The 16,862-nt window shown below is 44.0% G+C and overlaps 1 protein-coding gene across 1 annotated transcript in view; it reads right to left on the bottom strand.

Moving 5' to 3' along the window:
* LOC137562182 (C-type lectin domain family 4 member G-like) overlaps positions 1 to 16,862 on the bottom strand; it is a 78,251-nt gene that overhangs the window by 27,425 nt on the left and 33,964 nt on the right. The window contains exons 4-7 of the mRNA XM_068273512.1: positions 14,552 to 14,593; positions 8,826 to 8,876; positions 4,976 to 5,026; positions 2,291 to 2,407 (exon numbers count right to left, since the gene is read on the bottom strand). Of these exons, the coding sequence (XP_068129613.1) occupies positions 2,291 to 2,407; positions 4,976 to 5,026; positions 8,826 to 8,876; positions 14,552 to 14,593 (261 nt within the window). The remainder of the gene's footprint in view (positions 1 to 2,290; positions 2,408 to 4,975; positions 5,027 to 8,825; positions 8,877 to 14,551; positions 14,594 to 16,862) is intronic.

Genomic DNA, 16,862 nt, shown 5'->3' with positions numbered 1-16,862 from the left:
GAGGGAGGTTAGTGTTAGGAGTAGGTGGGGGAAGGTTAGTGTTAGGCATACATAGGGGGAAGGTTAGTGTTAGGGGGAGGTAGAGGTAGAGGGAGGTTAGTGTTAGGAGTAGGTGGGGGAAGGTTAGTGTTAGGCATACATAGGGGGAAGGTTAGTGTTAGGGGGAGGTAGAGGTAGAGGGAGGTTAGTGTTAGGAGTAGGTGGGGGGAGGTTAATGTTATATTCCACAACATTTCATTTCCCTCTTAGGTAAGCCTAACACTCAGGTAACACTCAGCACTGCTGGTTATCTGATGCAATTGTGTGAGTCTATCAGCTCCATTTTAACAGAGCAGAAACTTTCAAGGGTGCTGAACATGTTCAGCTCTCACTTACAATAAGCAAAGTAAGTAAATCTTGACTGAGCCTGCTGCTTGTAGCAGGTGCGTGACTCAAGGAAGGCCGAAGTCAAAAGATCCCTACAACAGCCATTTTTAAGGTATGGCAGCAAGTTGTCAGCTTGCATGTGTCTTTCACTGCAAGTTTCTTCTAATCCAATTAAAGCGGACCCAAACCAAACATTTTTTTAATTCAAAATATTTAGTTGCACCACTCTGACACATACAAAGATAAATAAACACTCCTTCCAGCCTATGAGCATTTCAGTGCATGCTTTTCACCCTTCTCTTTTCACAACTAGGGTTATACAGGTGGCAGCCATTAGCAATTCCTCCTTTGCCGGACACCACCTACTCCAACAGTTTGCCGGATTCTGTCCCGGCAATATGAAAGGAAGGGAGGGGTTCCTCCAATAAATGTAAAATATTTTATATTTGCCATCATGCAGCTGAAAAAAGGCTGTTATTCATCATTATAATTTAGAAAATAGATTTTATTTCTGAAATCTTGTATTTTTAATTTGGGTCCACTTTAAGTTTTCATTTCTGAATGAGATAAGGGTCCTTATTCAATTAACTTTTTTTTTCACCTAGGAGATACATTTTTTTCCTCTCTTTAAAATAACTTTTCAGCACTTTTCAGTTGAAAAAGGACCTAAAAGTAGGTGAAAGGGTACTATCAAAAGTATTTTCTTGCTTGCTAGTGACTAAAAAGGCATTTTATTGAGAAGATGTAAAAATACACCTAGGATAAAACTCAAGAGTAAAAGGTAAATGCATATGGGCCTAGCTAAGTCTTGTTTTGTTTTTCACATGTAAACATTATCTCACTAGCATAATTCATGCTAAAACTAATAAAGATACATAGCTAATATGTTTTTCAAAAGCCTAAAGTCCCAGGACAGTATGCTCAAAATGTATTTTATTTTAACCCCCTTGCCGGTCCAATTCCCGCGGCAAGGGGGCAGCACAGCCCTTTTTAAAAAAAAATTTTTAAATCAAGTAGCGAGCCCAGGGCTCGCTACATGATAGCCGCTGAGCAGCGGCATCCCCCCACCTCCGCCTCCGGCGATCAGAGTAAGCAGGAAATCCCGTTCAAAATGGGTCGCCATGGCGACGGGGCGGGTTGACGTCACCGATGTCATGGACGTCGGGACGTCAGAGGGAATCCCGATCCACCCCTCAGTGCTGCCTGGCACTGATTGGCCAGGCTGCGCAAGGGGTCTGGAGGGGGGGGGGGGCGGCGCGGCGGGTAGCGGCGAATCGGCGGCGATCGAGAAATGCACACAGCTAGCAAAGTGCTAGCTGAGTGCAATAAAAAATTTTTTTGAAGATCCGCCCAGCGGGGCCTGGGAAATCCTTCTACGCAGGTTACCCCGAGCTGAGCTCGGCATAACCGGCAAGGAGGTTAAGGGGTATTGCTCAAAACATTCCTACTACTGTGACTTTGATGCCATGACAACTGTAACCTTGATCCTATGTTACTAACTGCCCTTCAGAGGAGGTCACAGCCAAATCCCTGCCATAGTCATATTCAATTTCTGCTTTAAATTGTAGGCAAGTAAAAACTTGTAAAGGTCCTCCTTTAAATTTACATCCTTTAAAAATCGTGACTATGAACCTTAGTAAATCAACTACTGTGTCACCAAAATCCAGCAACGTAACCACTATTACTGAGATAACTCTCCGGTCAGGTACTGGCTATTTCTTTCACTAGAGGCCCCACTGTTGGCAACCTGCTATTAGTCATGCAATTGGCTGCCCTGCGGTCTTACAAGCAGCACTTTTTTTTTAACAGCTGGCAGGGATACCTTTTTCTCATCATAAAGCAGAAAACTGTAAAGGAGGGAGGTGATTTAATCTATTGGCATGTTTCAGGTTCCATCCTTGTGGAAAGTTTTTATAATACTTACAGCGCATGAACACAATCCCGATGAAGGCCACCAAAATGAGCAAGATGATAGTCACCACCACGAAGCCTATTGTTTTCCAGTGCCTTGTATTCTTCTGCTTATGATTGTTATGAATCACTGTAAAATGGACACAAGGAAGAACAATGTGTAGCGGTGCTCGGATACCCCTATCCATGAATTCGAGTAAATCCGGAAATTCTGGATTCCCGCATCCATGGATTCGACAAACCTGGGCGTGGCTAAAGAAAAAATCTGCAACCGTCGTGATTAAAATTCGGATTTGAAACGGAATCATGAATTGGAACCGGATTTTTGCTGTGAATGAGTCAATCACGGCTAACCACGGCCATGATTCGGATTTTCTTTTAACGTTAATAGCAAAGCCCCCATACATACTACCATCCCCAAAATTGCATGGATTATAAAGGTGATAAGGGGCTACAACTTAAAAAAAATTCAAAAAGAACTTTTCGTTTTTGAGAAAAACTGGAAAATTGAAAAATATTCCGTGATTATCACCCGCCGACTTAAGTGGGTAATAGAAAAGCCCCCTTATATTGTAGAAACACCAAATTTGCCAGATAAAATGATTCAATTTGCCCTTTAAGAGGGGGACCCCAGATGCCTTCCCCCCTCCCAGGAGAAATGAGTATAGTGGTACAAAGTACTTCTTACCCATTTCCACAAGGGTTTAAAAGAAATAAAAACACAACAAGAAAAGTATTTTCTTATTCATAATTAACCAGAAATACTTACCTGTACCTTTAAAAAAAGTTCCCAGACCAATATCCTCGGAAAAAGGTCCCACGCCAATATCCTCTATCTTGCGACCTTCTTAACAACTTGATTGAAGATCTCCGCCTCCCCGATGCCACACACGTCGCTCCTCGCCGCAGCTCTCTGCTATACTAAGTATAACTGAGAGCGCATCCGCCTATGCGGACGCATTACCACCGGCTCCCACTGTCCTCTCTGCCCCCACACCTGTTACCCTCACCCATGCTGGCACCCAGTGCACCGCATAGGATGCTCTCTCAGCTATAATGAGTATAGCTGAGAAAAGCATCTTTTCATTTTGGCTCCAAGGCTCTCCATTGGTTCCTTAACAGACATTTTTTTTTAAATATTGTTTCCCACTATCTTTTTAACATATTCTGCAAATTTGGTGTTGCTAGGATGTAAGGGGCCTTTGCTATTAACTGCTAAAGTCGGCGGGAATTGTTTCCCTAAGAACTGTCATTTACCGCATTTAAATGTATACTTTTTTCCTTTGAAATTTTAAAATCGATTTTCTCAAAAAGTACAAGGTCTTTTTGAAAACTTGGTGTTTCTACAATGTAAGGGGACTTTGCTATTAACCGCTAAAGTCAGCGGGTAATAATCTCAGAATATTTTTCCTGTGATCGCACGATCACGACCCGTGATTGCGGGCCGAATATTTTCAACGACGGAATTTCCGTGGCCAATTTCCGTGGTTCAGAATCGATCACGGATTCGGATTTCGAATAGTGAAAAAAATGCCCATGGATTTGGAAGTCGAATAGTGAAAAAATGCTTGTGAATCACAGCTAATTCGTGATCATGAGTTCTCGGTGAGCATCCCTAACAATGTGTACTACTATAGGGAAAACAATGATCACCACTGGCATTCAATATACCGAAATCTATGGACAGGACAGGATTTATTTTTTTACTCCCAAAACAAAGTGCATTTGAAAGCATTCCCAAGTAAAACCTGTGTGTAAAAAGCTTTATGTTCACTGCAGAGAGCAGTATATTCTTGCTTATTTATTGCTATTTGTGATATGTAATAATTGGCAGCCAGGAACACTCTTTGTCTGTGTCTTGATTCTGCTTCCTCCCTCTGCTACATAGACACATCGCCCTGGCAACAGCTGGGTCACTTCAGTAGAAAAGAAGGGGGCAGAGTGAAAACACAGGCAGAGGGATCCTTGCTGGTAATGATTAACTTTGCCGATGAGCAAGCCTATATTACTTTCTGCAGGGAAAAGAAACATCTTTACACACAAGGAATGATTGGGGATGCTTTCAAATGTTCTTTTATGTAGCTAAGAGAAGTTACTGAAATGATAGTTTTGGGAGTATAATCCCACTTTAAAGCCAAACAAAATGAGAAGCCAAGCATGCAGCACACTTAAAGGGGAACTGAAGAGAGAGGTATATGGAGGCTGTCATGTTTATTTCCTTTTAAGCAATACCAGTTGCCTGGCAGCCCTGCTGATCCTCTTCCTCTAATACTATTAGCCATAGCCCCTGAACAAGCATGCAGCAGATCAGGTGTTTCAGTGGTTCAGACTTATAAGTCTGATCTGACAAGACTAGCTGCATGCTTGTTTCTGGTTTTAATCAGATACTACTGCAGAGAAATAGACCAGCAGGGCTGCCAGGCAACTGGTATTGATTAAAAGGAAATAAACATGACAGCCTCCATATACCTCTCTCTTCAGTTCCCCTTTAATTTATGTTAGTTTTGGTTTTCCATAAAAATAATTTGTAGTTATATGTTTTGGTTAACTGTCCTTTATGCTTGATTTGAAAAAACATGTACATACCCCTGCCCCCCCCCCCTTCCCTTCTCACTCTGTGCTCAAAAGAACTTTTTCCGTAAGTGCTGCTATCCCAAGGTGGAGGGGGGTCTGTTGAAGAAGTAACACATTGAATTACCTTCCATGTGTGGGAATTGTGCGACAGCTGGATGTGACAAACACACTTCACCTAGAAAGATAACAAGTGTGTATAAAGTATTAGTACTCCTACTACTTATGTTGTTAACAAGGCATTGCACAAGCTAGTCTCTTGGCAGAGTTGGTCTCTGCCGAGAACACTGTAGTGTTATCCATTCTTCCCACTGCTTTGCTTTCACTTTTCCCCTCTGTAAAGCCCTACACTGGCTCCCTATCTGCTTCAGGTTCAGTTTTAAGTTTCTGTGCCTGGCCTACAAATATGTGCACAAGACCTGCCCAACCTCCATCTCTGAGCTCGTCCAGAGATATATACCTGCCTGCTCCCTCCGGTCCTCCAATGATCTCCGCCTGACCTCCCCACGCATTTCTCACTCCCATCCATGCCTATAAGACTTCTCAAGAGCCGCTCCCATCCTATGGAACTCCCTCCCACGCCACCTCAGACTCACGCCTTCCTTCAACACCTTCAAGCAAGCTCTCAAAACACACTTCTTTAAAATGGCCTACCCAGCCCTCCCACGTCTACCACACTGTAACTCTCTCAGCTGAGCACCTTTCCCACAGCCCTACCTTGTGTGTCCATCCCAAACCCTTTAGCTTGTAAGCCTTTGGCAGGTCCCCCCCCCCCCCCCCCTTAGTGTGTCCTTTATCTTGCAACCCCAGCTATGACACCCTCCCCATGTATTAACTTGGACTTCAATTGCTGGGTCTCTGTTAAATTGCATGATCATTCATCTTATACTCTGTTTACATGTATAACCTTATGCTATGTTGTATAACCGTGTGCAACCTCTCTGTCACCCCTTGTTAACATTGTATATGTATCCCTATTTAATGTACAGCGCTGCGTAATATGTTGGCACTTTATAAATACAATAAATAATAATAATTTGAGTACAAGGCTTTAGTGTTCATATTTGGAGACCAAACCTTAACCACTTAAGCCCGAAGGGTTGAAATTTTTTTTACATCCGAGCAACTTTCACCTCCCATTCATTTGCCAATAACTTTATCACTACTCATCACAATGAATTGATCTATATCTTGTTTTTTCCGCCACCAATTAGGCTTTCTGTGGTTGGTACATTTTGCTAAGAGCCACTTTACTGTAAATGCATTTTAACAGGAAGAATAAGAAAAAAACGGAAAACATTCATTATTTCTCAGTTTTCAGCCATTATAGTTTTAAAATAATACATGCCTCCATAATTAAAACTCACGTATTGTATTTGCCCATATGCCCCAGGTATTACACCGTTTACATTATGTCCCTATCACAATGTATGGCGACAATATTTTATTTGGAAATAAAGGTGCATTTTTTCAATTTGCGTCCATCACTATTTAGAAGCCCATAATTTATTAAATCATATTGATATACTCCTTTGACATGCATATTTAAAAAGTTCAGACCCTTAGGTAACTATTTATGTTTTTTTTTTTTTTATTATTGTCATTTTTTTTTTTTTTATTTAAACTTGTATGTGGGTATTGTTTTGGTGTGGGAGGTAAACAGGGAATTGTAAATGTTTGTAAATGTATTTTATTCAGGTGTAAGTGTTTTTGGTGTAGTTAGCTATTTGGCCACAAGATGGCCTCAATCAAAAAGTCCTGGGAACAATCGATCTCGCTCCCAGGCAGAAGAAAGGAGACCAGAGCTCAGAAAAGCTGCAGCGTCTGAAGAGACGCTGTCGGCTTTTCTCCGGGGTGTCCGATCAGCGAAAGGGATTTATAATCCCTTTCACTGATCGGTGGGCTAGCGGCCAGCAGCGGGGGTGCGCACGGGGGGGCCTGCGGGAGCGCGCGCGCCCCGCGGGAGTGCGCACAGCCTAACTGGATGAAAATTTTCGTCCAGTTAGGCTTAAGTGGTTAAAGGGGCACTATTGCAAAGAATTCTTTTAAACCTTTTAGCACACATATTTGTTGATGGAGGACTGTTTTTCCACATTATGCACTCTTATTTGTATGTATTTGTTTGCAGGCAATAAACATTTAGAGACATGTAGTCATGTCAGAAGTTGTACCTTTCCGACGCCAATCTAGTTCATACCATTCTGCAATAGGGAGGCAGCTTGTAGTGGAGTGAGAGTTGTCGTTATATTCTACCCCTCTGGCCATTTCAGTTCGGTTTTCCCACCTTGTAACTGCTCTAAAGAGCAGTTACTGAGCACAGCAGCCGACGTAAAGTGATGGTCGCAGCCTCCTCCGTGCAGTGTGGGATGTTATCCTGAGCGGCTGCGTGTAGTTACGCTGCCCAGCCGCCAAGGACCCCCTTTGCTATGCTGGCAATGAAACGGACACCTATTGTTGTCCGTTTCTATGGTAATCATGTCTGGCTTTTCTGTCTGCGCAATCCAGCGGCGGCATCAAAGAGCACACACAAGCGCTACAGCTGTGTGTTGCTCTGTGTGGTGTTTTGCTTGGTAAAACCTTCTTTTTTTTTTTTTTTTGAAAAGCTGCAAAACTTTTTTTTAAAGGTGTTTTTGTTGAGGAACCAGGTAGATGTTTGTTACCTCCCAACCTTTTGAGATCAGAAATAGGGGCATCCTTAAAGAGTAACTGTTATATATAGATTATCTTTTTTCCATGCCCCCAGGCTCTTATTTCGTACGACGAACGCAGAAGGGAAGTTGCAGTTCATGCTAACTCAGCCTGATTGGCTGAAGCATCTATTCCTCTTGTGTTCTCCTCCAACACCTCTGTTCTCCTCTCTGATTTGCCGCCTAGTCTCCTCCACTAATGGTGGTCACAGCCAGCTGCTAGGGTGCAGGGAGGGGGCCAGCGCCTGTCCTCTGTCACTGTCCTCAGCTTCCCTCCTGCAGTGTGCCATGTCTGCTCCCTCTCCGCACTATACAGTGTATACTTTGGGTGCCAGACATAGATAGAGCCCAAACATTGTTAGAGAAGGGATGGAGTGTTAGGAGTAGGGTTTATAGTAGGGCTAGTTTTATGCATAGCTAGGGGGAAGATTAATGTAAGGAGGCGGTACAAGCCTTAGTAAAATATCAGCAGTATTGCTGATATTCTATTAGCGGCTTGACCCGGCACCCAAATTTGCCTGGTGCCTTTTTTACATGTACTGTATATAAAAAACACAAACACATAAGCACGTTTTTTAAAAGAGGAATAACACATTCATACAATTACATACAAGTTTTGGTAAAAAAAAAATAAAAAAATCACCCCTCTTCTGTGGATTAAGTTCCACTGCCGCTGCTGCCACTGCTGCTTGAGCCATTGCAGGGGAGAACCCCTAGTATACAGATCAGAGCCCTGGCAGAAGCATGGAATGCAACAGACCAATAGAAATCCTCTTTTCCCCCGGGAGAATTCATTGGTTCACTGAGTGGTGGACCAGTTAGAATCCTCCCTGATGGAGGGAGACTTCCCATAGGTCTTTTGCAATCAAATGGGGAGCCTCATGCTTTTGCTTGGGGCTCCGCTCTGTAAACTGGTGGCTCTCCCCTGCAGTGGACCAAGCAGACCAAGCAGTGTTGTGGAACCTGAGGCAGTTTAACCAAACGGGTGGGGCAGCCACGGACCAGATGCACAACAAAAAGGTAATGTGAATGACTCGCATGGATAGGCAACAGACCACGCATACCCTAAGCGGATACGCTGTGATTGCGTTATTGTGCATCTGGTACTACTTTACAGTCTCCTCCCCCTGTAGGCTGTCTGATCGAATGCCTTCCTCCTGATCCTCTCCATTCTCCCACAGTCTGGCCCGGTAAATTCCCAGACCTGGCCAGTAGCGCTCCACTGTGCATCCCTCCCTCCCCAATGTTTTACTTGTCTAATAAATAGTCCCCCTTAGGGGTCGAATTCACCTGAGATATCTGCAAAGGCTGCATTGACGGCTCCTGATGAAAAATCCAGACCTAAAATGCAAAAGAAAAACACAGACCATTTCTTGGATCATTTTGTAAAGCTAGATGTTTGAAAACCTGAAGGTTTATTCCTAGAGCTTACCTCATTAACTAGCTCACTTACTTATTATTTACCTCAACTATAAAGAGAGCTAATTCATGAGTTAAATAAAGGCAGAGCTCCACTGTGCGTTATCACTGAATGCCTGCTGTATGCAGCTCATAACTCAGTCACTAAAGTCACATGTAAGGAATGACTAAAAACGTTTGATGAATCACTTTGAGGGCCCTTTTACACTTTATGCATTTTAATGCGTTGTGTTGAGTTGCATTGCATTTCATTTTGGCATCTGCAAAATAGCATGCTGCAATGCAATGTGAGGCAACTCAACGCAACGCATTAAGGTCCTGATGCAATTAACTTTTTCTCCAAAGTTTTCTCCTAGGAGATAATTTTTCACTTCCTGTTTAAATAACTATTCAGCGCTTTGCAATTGAAAAAGTACCAAAAAGTAGGGGAAAAAAACCTGTTAAATTTACTTTCTTGCTGGTGACATAAAAGGCATTTTATTGATAAGATGTGAAAATTCACCTAGGAGAAAACTTAGGAGAAAAGTTCAAAGAATGTTTATTTACATGGTTATTACACAAATGTATTAATTGATGTGCTTAATTAGACACTAAAATAACACAAACCACTTTGCTCAACACTGTTAAATATTTTTGTAACGATTGGTGTAGCAACACAGATGTCTGATTATGTGTGATCTGCAGAATCACCAATAATAAAGACGTTATACCTGATTATGTGGTGATCTGCAGTATCACCAACAATACAAGTATAGCAGGTAAGCAACGAGGTAAGTAGTGCTTGGTGCAACTGTAACAGAACAGTAGCTAAACCTCACTAGAGGAGCTGGTGGGTCCTTATAGAACAGTGTAACTGAGTAGTTAGACCTAACCTCACCAGAGAAGCTGGAGGGTACTATTAGAACACAGTAACTGATTCGTTTGGCTTAACCTCACCAGAGGAGCTGGTGGGTACTATTAGAACACCGCAACTGATAGTTTGACTAAACCTCACCAGAGGAGCTGGTGGGTACTATCAGGACACAATAACTGATAGTTTGACTTCACCTCACCAGAGGAGCTGGTGGGTACTATCAGTAGAGCACCTCACCAGTGACAAGGGCTCACTGGTGAGTAGAGAGGTCAGACAGGCAAGAGAATAGTAGGATATCAGGCAGGGTTCAGCAACAGAGTCAGACGGGCGGAAGTACAGGAACGATAAGCAAGAGCAGAGTCAGAGGATAGCAAGAGTCATACACAGAATATCATTAACAGTATACAATCCTAGTCTTGTGTGAAATCCCTGGTTTCCTCCCAGATCAAAGCACACCGGATACTATCTAAGGTCTGAGCGCTAGCACATAGTATTCGCAACAACAGACAAGTTGCGAGTGAACAGAGAAGGCTTATGAATCAGAGGAGACCCCACCGCCACGCCCACAACAATCAACCAATCCGGAGCGCCGTGAGCCTCCTCTGACGTCAGCCGACTGGCCGGTCAGCTGACGCGCCTCCTCCCTGCATAAAGGTCCTGTCTCCGCGCGCGCCCGCGCGATATGGCAACTCTATGTGCAAACGACAGACCCGTCCTAGGCATACTAGACGCCAGAGGCACGGGCGAGGTCCCTGAACATGAAGGCAAAGCGGCTGCGGAAACACCCTGAGTGTTCGCATCCGCCATTACTGCGGGTGTTACACTTTTTGAATCTGCAAATAAAATGGAGACAGCAAATTCCTTGGGATGGGAGTTAAAGTAAACAAAATGGTATGAAAGAAGGTTGCTGAAGGTTGCTAAACAAAATGGTATGAAAGAAGGTTGCTGAAGGACATCCTACGTGTTCTCCAATCTCAAACCCAGAGGTGTTACTATAGTGTAGTAGGTGATGGGGGGGGGGGGGGAGGGGCAAGGCTGTGAAAGGCCCCAAACTACTTACTTGATCTCCAGTACAGGAGTCTAACCGATCCTCCAATCTCAAAACACAACTATTTGGACAAGGCTTTGCTATGGGTAACATCGGAGGCTCACTGTCTTGTCTGCTAACCCTTGCGTCCTTATTTTATGTCTCCAACCCATTACCCTTTAGCTTGTAAGCTTGCAAGGCAGGGATTTCCTTCTAACATTTCTTATTCTGAAGCCATTTATTATATGAACATGCACCAGAATTTTAATTCATGAAAAAAGGAAGAGGAAGAAAATCAAAATAACTGCTGCCATGTATAATACCAACATCAAAACTCAAGACAGGCATCCATTTTAAGCTTAAAAATCACCATATATCACATATGAAGAAATCTTTATTATGGGACGTGTCCCCTTGAGCAAAATCAAATAAAATGATTTAATTAAAATCCCAGTAGGGACGGCATGATGGATAAAGTACATCAAATCAAATCATGTGTATCCATAGTCTTAAAGTGAACCTGAGGTGAATATACATTGATGAGATAAACAGTATACTGTATTTATGCTCCTACTCCTTAAAATGACTTTTTGCTTATCTATCCCATGGTTTTATTTTATATTTAAACATTGAATGTTGAAGGTTGAATGTTTTTTTGCCTCTGCTCAGTGTCAGCCTCTAAGGGCTTGATTCACAAAGCGGTGCTAACTGTTAGCACGCCTGTGAAAACCCCCTTAGCATGTCTAAACAAGCTTTTCGCGCATAAAACTTTACGCGCGCAGGGTGCTCCGCGCGAAGTGCCCATTAAAGTCTATGGGACTTAGCGCACGTAAAACTTTGCGTGCGTAAAACTTTGCGCGCAAAGTTAGCGCGCGATCTGATTGAGAAATCCGGTGCTAACCTACTTAGCACCCTGGTTAGCGCGTCTAAAGACTTTAGACGTGCTAAGTAGGTTAGCACCGCTTTGTGAATCAAGCCCTAAGTGTCCCAGAGTTAGAAAAATTTCAATATTTCATGTAGTTTATCTCCCTCTGCTCTCAGTAGTTGTATTCTGCCAGGCTGCAAAAATAGTCACAACACTTCTCAAGGGTTTTCACAATACCGATTTCACAATGAGATCAACTGCAGGAAGGAAGGTAATACCTCTGAATATATTTGGATTCCAGAGCAACACAAATATGCAGCAAATGAGGCTAAACAGAAAAAATGACCAAAGTCTCACCCTTGAGTTGATGCAATACAGTGAATTAGAGTTGGGCCGAACGGTTCGCCTGCGAACGGTTCCATGCGAACTTCAGTGGTTCGCGTTCGCGTCCCGCAGGCGAACTTTTGCGGAAGTTCGGTTCGCCCCATAATGCACCATGAGGGTCAACTTTGACCCTCTACATCACAGTCAGCAGGCCCAGTGTAGCCAATTAGGCTACACTAGCCCCTGGAGCCACTCCCCCCCTAATACAAGGCAGGCAGCGGCGGCCATTACGCTCACTCGTGTGCCTGCGTTAGTGAGAGTAGGGCGAGCTGCTGCAGACTGTCTCTCATAGGGAAAGATAAGTTAGGCTTAGATTGTTCCTGGCTGCATACCTGTTCTGTTCAGTACCTGCATACCTGTTCAGTGAACCTGCCACTGCATACCTGTTCTGTGAACCCACCACTGCATACCTGTTCTGTGAACCCACCACTGCATACCTGTACTGTGAACTCACCACTGCATACCTGTTCAGTAAACCCACCACTGCATACCTGTTCAGTGAACCTGCCACTGCATACCTGTTCTGTGAACCCACCACTGCATACCTGTTCTGTGAACCCACCACTGCATACCTGTTCTGTGAACCCACCACTGCATACCTGTACTGTGAACCCACCACTGCATACCTGTTCAGTGAACCCGCCACTGCATACCTGTTCAGTGAACCAGCCACTGCATACCTGTTCTGTGAACCCACCACTGCATACCTGTTCTGTGAACCCACCACTGCATACCTGTTCTGTGAACCCACCACTGCATACCTGTTCAGTGAACCCACCACTGCATACCTGTTCAGTGAACCCACCACTGCATACTTGTACTGTGAACCCACCACTGCATACCTGTTCAGTGAACCCACCATTGCATACCTGTTCAGTGAACTCACCACTGCATACCTGTTCTGTGAACCCACCACTGCATACCTGTTCTGTGAACCCACCACTGCATACCTGTTCAGTGAACCTGCCACTGCATACCTGTTCTGTGAACCCACCACTGCATACCTGTTCAGTGAACCCACCACTGCATACCTGTTCTGTGAATCCACCACTGCATACCTGTTCAGTGAACCCACCACTGCATACCTGTTCAGTGAACCTGCCACTGCATACCTGTTCTGTGAACCCGCCACTATATACCTGTTCTGTTCAGTGAACCCGCCACTGCATACCTACTCTGTTCAGTGAACCCGCCGCTGCGTACCTGTTCTGTTCAGTGAACCCGCCACTGCATACCTGTTCTCGCCATGGTGCGCACCAGTCCAGCACGGCCGTCACTACACAAACAGCTGTTTGCGGTGCGTTTCACGGTGAGTTTGGTGTGCCAGTGTGAAGCAGTACCTTAATTACACTACCTAATTGATGTATACACATGCAAGATGTTTTAAAGCCCTTTAGGCCTGTCATTTAGCATTCAATGTGATTTCTGCCCTTAAAACGCTGCTTTGCGTCAAATCCAGATTTTTGCCGGGGACTTTTGGCGTGTATCCCACTCCGCCATGCCCCCCTCCAGGTGTTAGACCCCTTGAAACATCTTTTCCATCACTTTTGTGGCCAGCATAATTTTTTTTTTTCAAAGTTCGCATCCCCATTGAAGTCTATGGCGGTTCGCGAACTTCTACGCGAACCGAACCTTACGCGGAAGTTCGCGAACCCGGTTCGCGAACCTAAAATCGGAGGTTCGGCCCCACTCTACAGTGAACCAGGGGCATAGCTAGAAAACCTTTGCCCCCCTGGGAAACGTTGGATGGGCCTCCCCCACTTTCTTTCTGCACAGGTAAACTGAGTACCAATATTCATAAATTGGCTAGTGCACACTTGAATGTGTTTTCCCCATGCACAGTGACAGCAGTGAAGCAATAGGACTACTTTCTCCTGATAAAACATTCATGTTTTAAAACATACAAACACACACAGCGGCTGACTCAGTCCTGACTCAGACAGGAAGTGACTACAGTGTGACCCTCACTGATAAGAAATTCCAAATATAAAACACTTTCCGAAGAGAAAATGGGTTCTGAGAGCAAGAAAGAGATAACAAGGGGAATTTCTTATCAGTGAGGGTCACACTGTAGTCACTTCCTGTCTGAGTCAGGACAGAGTCAGCCACTTACATACCTGATATTTAACTCTTTCAGACAAAGAAAGAAAAAAAGGAGCACAGCATAGTTATTTGTGTGCTAGGCACTGTACATACACATGTCTATCTCATCATGTCACATGTCACTTCAGGTATCCTTTAAGTAATGCTGCCACCAGTTTAAATATTTATACCACAGCAGAAATATCTGAAACTTTCATCTTTATATATGCATCAGCCAGATTCCACCTCTGCTTACACTTCTAATGCCTGCATCAGGAGAAGTCAGTTGTATCAACCTGCTTGCTCTACCAAGTTCCAGCCTGCTTCAAATACAGCCTAACTGGAGGCAATTCCTGTTCCTGGCTTTGCCCTTATAATATACCCACCTATGCGTGGTGGCTGGATTTTTTTGCCATCTTCAGTTATTTCTAAACAACATGGAAACAAAAACACTTATCAAAATTTTGAATGCATAACTGACACTATAATGCATGAAAAGTTCAGTGGAGTAACAGACACTGGCACTAGATACAGCTGGCGGTGAGGCTCCATACCACTGGTACTACTGAAAGGTGCTTGCTTAGGCATACATCCAGTGCTGGTCGTAATGGAGAAAGCTACGCTTACGGATCATTACGCGTAATTTTACGCTATTACGCATTACGAAATTACGCTTACGGCATAGACAGTAAATTTCGGTACTTGTCCATAATTACGCATAGCACTTACGCAATTACGCGTAAGTATACCGTAGTGCAGGTTATTACGTTATAGGCTTACGCGTAAAATCCTGCTAGCAATTAATGCGTAAGGTCATGATGCCAAGCGGAAAAGTTGACGCATGGATCAATGTTAGGTAGCCGCCGACTTTAAGGGTTAATAGCAAAGCCCCCTTAAGTGCTAAGAGCCTCAAATTTGGAGAATATATTAAGGAGATCAGAAGGAATAAGAGGAAAAAAATTTTTTTCAAAAAGACCTTATAGTTTTTGAGAAAATCGATGTTAAAGTTTCAAAGGAAAAATATATACATTTAAAAACCCGCCGACTTTAACGGTTAATAGCAAAGCCTGCTTAAAATTTAGGAACACCAAATTCACAGGGTATATTAAGGGGATCAGTGGGAATAAGAGGAAAAAAATTTTTTTCAAAAAGACCTTATAGTTTTTGAGAAAATCGATGTTTAAGTTTCAAGGGCGAAAATGTCTTTTAAATGCGGAAAATGTCAGTTTTTTTTGCACAGGTAACAATAGTGTTTTATTTTCATAGATTCCCCCAAGTGGGAAGAGTTTTACTTACTTCGTTCTGAGTGTGGGAAATATAAAAAAAAAACGACGTGGGGTCCCCCCTCCCAGACCTCTTTAACCCCTTGTCCCCCATGCAGACTGGGATAGCCAGAATGCGGAGCACCGGCCGCGTGGGGCTCCGCACCCTGACTATACCAGCCCGCATGGTCCATGGATTGGGGGGTCTCGGAAGGGGAGGGGCAGCCAAGCTTTCCCCTCCCCCTCCGAGCCCTTGTCCAATCCAAGGACAAGGGGCTCTTCTCCACCTCCGATGGGCGGTGGAGGTGGAGGCCGCGATTTCCTGGGGAGGGGTTCATGGTGGCATCTGGGAGTCCCCTTTAAAAAGGGGTCCCCCAGATGCCCACCCCCCTCCCAGGAGAAATGAGTATAGAGGTACTTGTAGTACCCCTTACCCATTTCCTTTAAGAGTTAAAAGTAAATAAACACACAAACACATAGAAAAAGTATTTTAATTGAACAAAAAACATAACCACGAAAAAAGTCCTTTAATATTCTTAATTAACCATTAATACTTACCTGTCCCTTTAAAAGCCAGTTCCCACGCAATATCCTCGGAAATATACTAATCAGTTACAATGTAACAAAGTTATTCAATGTAACAACTTTGTTACATTGTAACACCACCGCACCCGACGTCACTCACCGCCGCCGCCGCCACCGCGTCTGCGCTGCAGGACCCGACAGAGCTCTGAGCTATAGCTCAGAGCTCTCTAAGCATCTTTGTATTTGGGCTCCAAGGAGCCCCATTGGTCCTTAGCAGACCAATGGGGTTCCTTCTGATTTGAAGGAACCCCATTGGTCTGCTAAGGACCAATGGGGCTCCTTGGAGCCCAAATACAAAGATGCTTTGGAGAGCTCTGAGCTAATATAGCTCAGAGCTCTGTCGGGTGAAGGGACGCTAAGTCCCCGCCGGCTCCGCTGCCCTCCCCGCCTCTCCCACATGTCACCTATATACATGCTGGCACCCATGGGTGCCAGCATGTATATGGGTGACAGGTGTGGGCGGAGTGGACGGCGGGAGCCGGCGGGGACTTAGAGTGTATGCGGCGGCCGGCGGGTGAGCGGCGAGTGACGTCGGGTGCGGTGGTGTTACAAAGTAACAAAGTTGTTACATTGTAATAACTTTGTTACATTGTAACTGATTAGTATATTTCCGAGGATATTGCGTGGGAACTGGCTTTTAAAGGGACAGGTAAGTATTAATGGTTAATTAAGAATATTAAAGGACTTTTTTCGTGGTTATGTTTTTTGTTCAATTAAAATACTTTTTCTATGTGTTTGTGTGTTTATTTACTTTTAACTCTTAAAGGAAATGGGTAAGGGGTACTACAAGTACCTCTATACTCATTTCTCCTGGGAGGGGGGTGGGCATCTGGGGGACCCCTTTTTAAAG

The sequence above is a fragment of the Hyperolius riggenbachi genome, chromosome 3 (assembly GCF_040937935.1).
Source record: "Hyperolius riggenbachi isolate aHypRig1 chromosome 3, aHypRig1.pri, whole genome shotgun sequence".
NCBI classification, from domain to species: domain Eukaryota; kingdom Metazoa; phylum Chordata; class Amphibia; order Anura; family Hyperoliidae; genus Hyperolius; species Hyperolius riggenbachi.
This window is presented reverse-complemented; position numbering and strand designations above follow the sequence as displayed.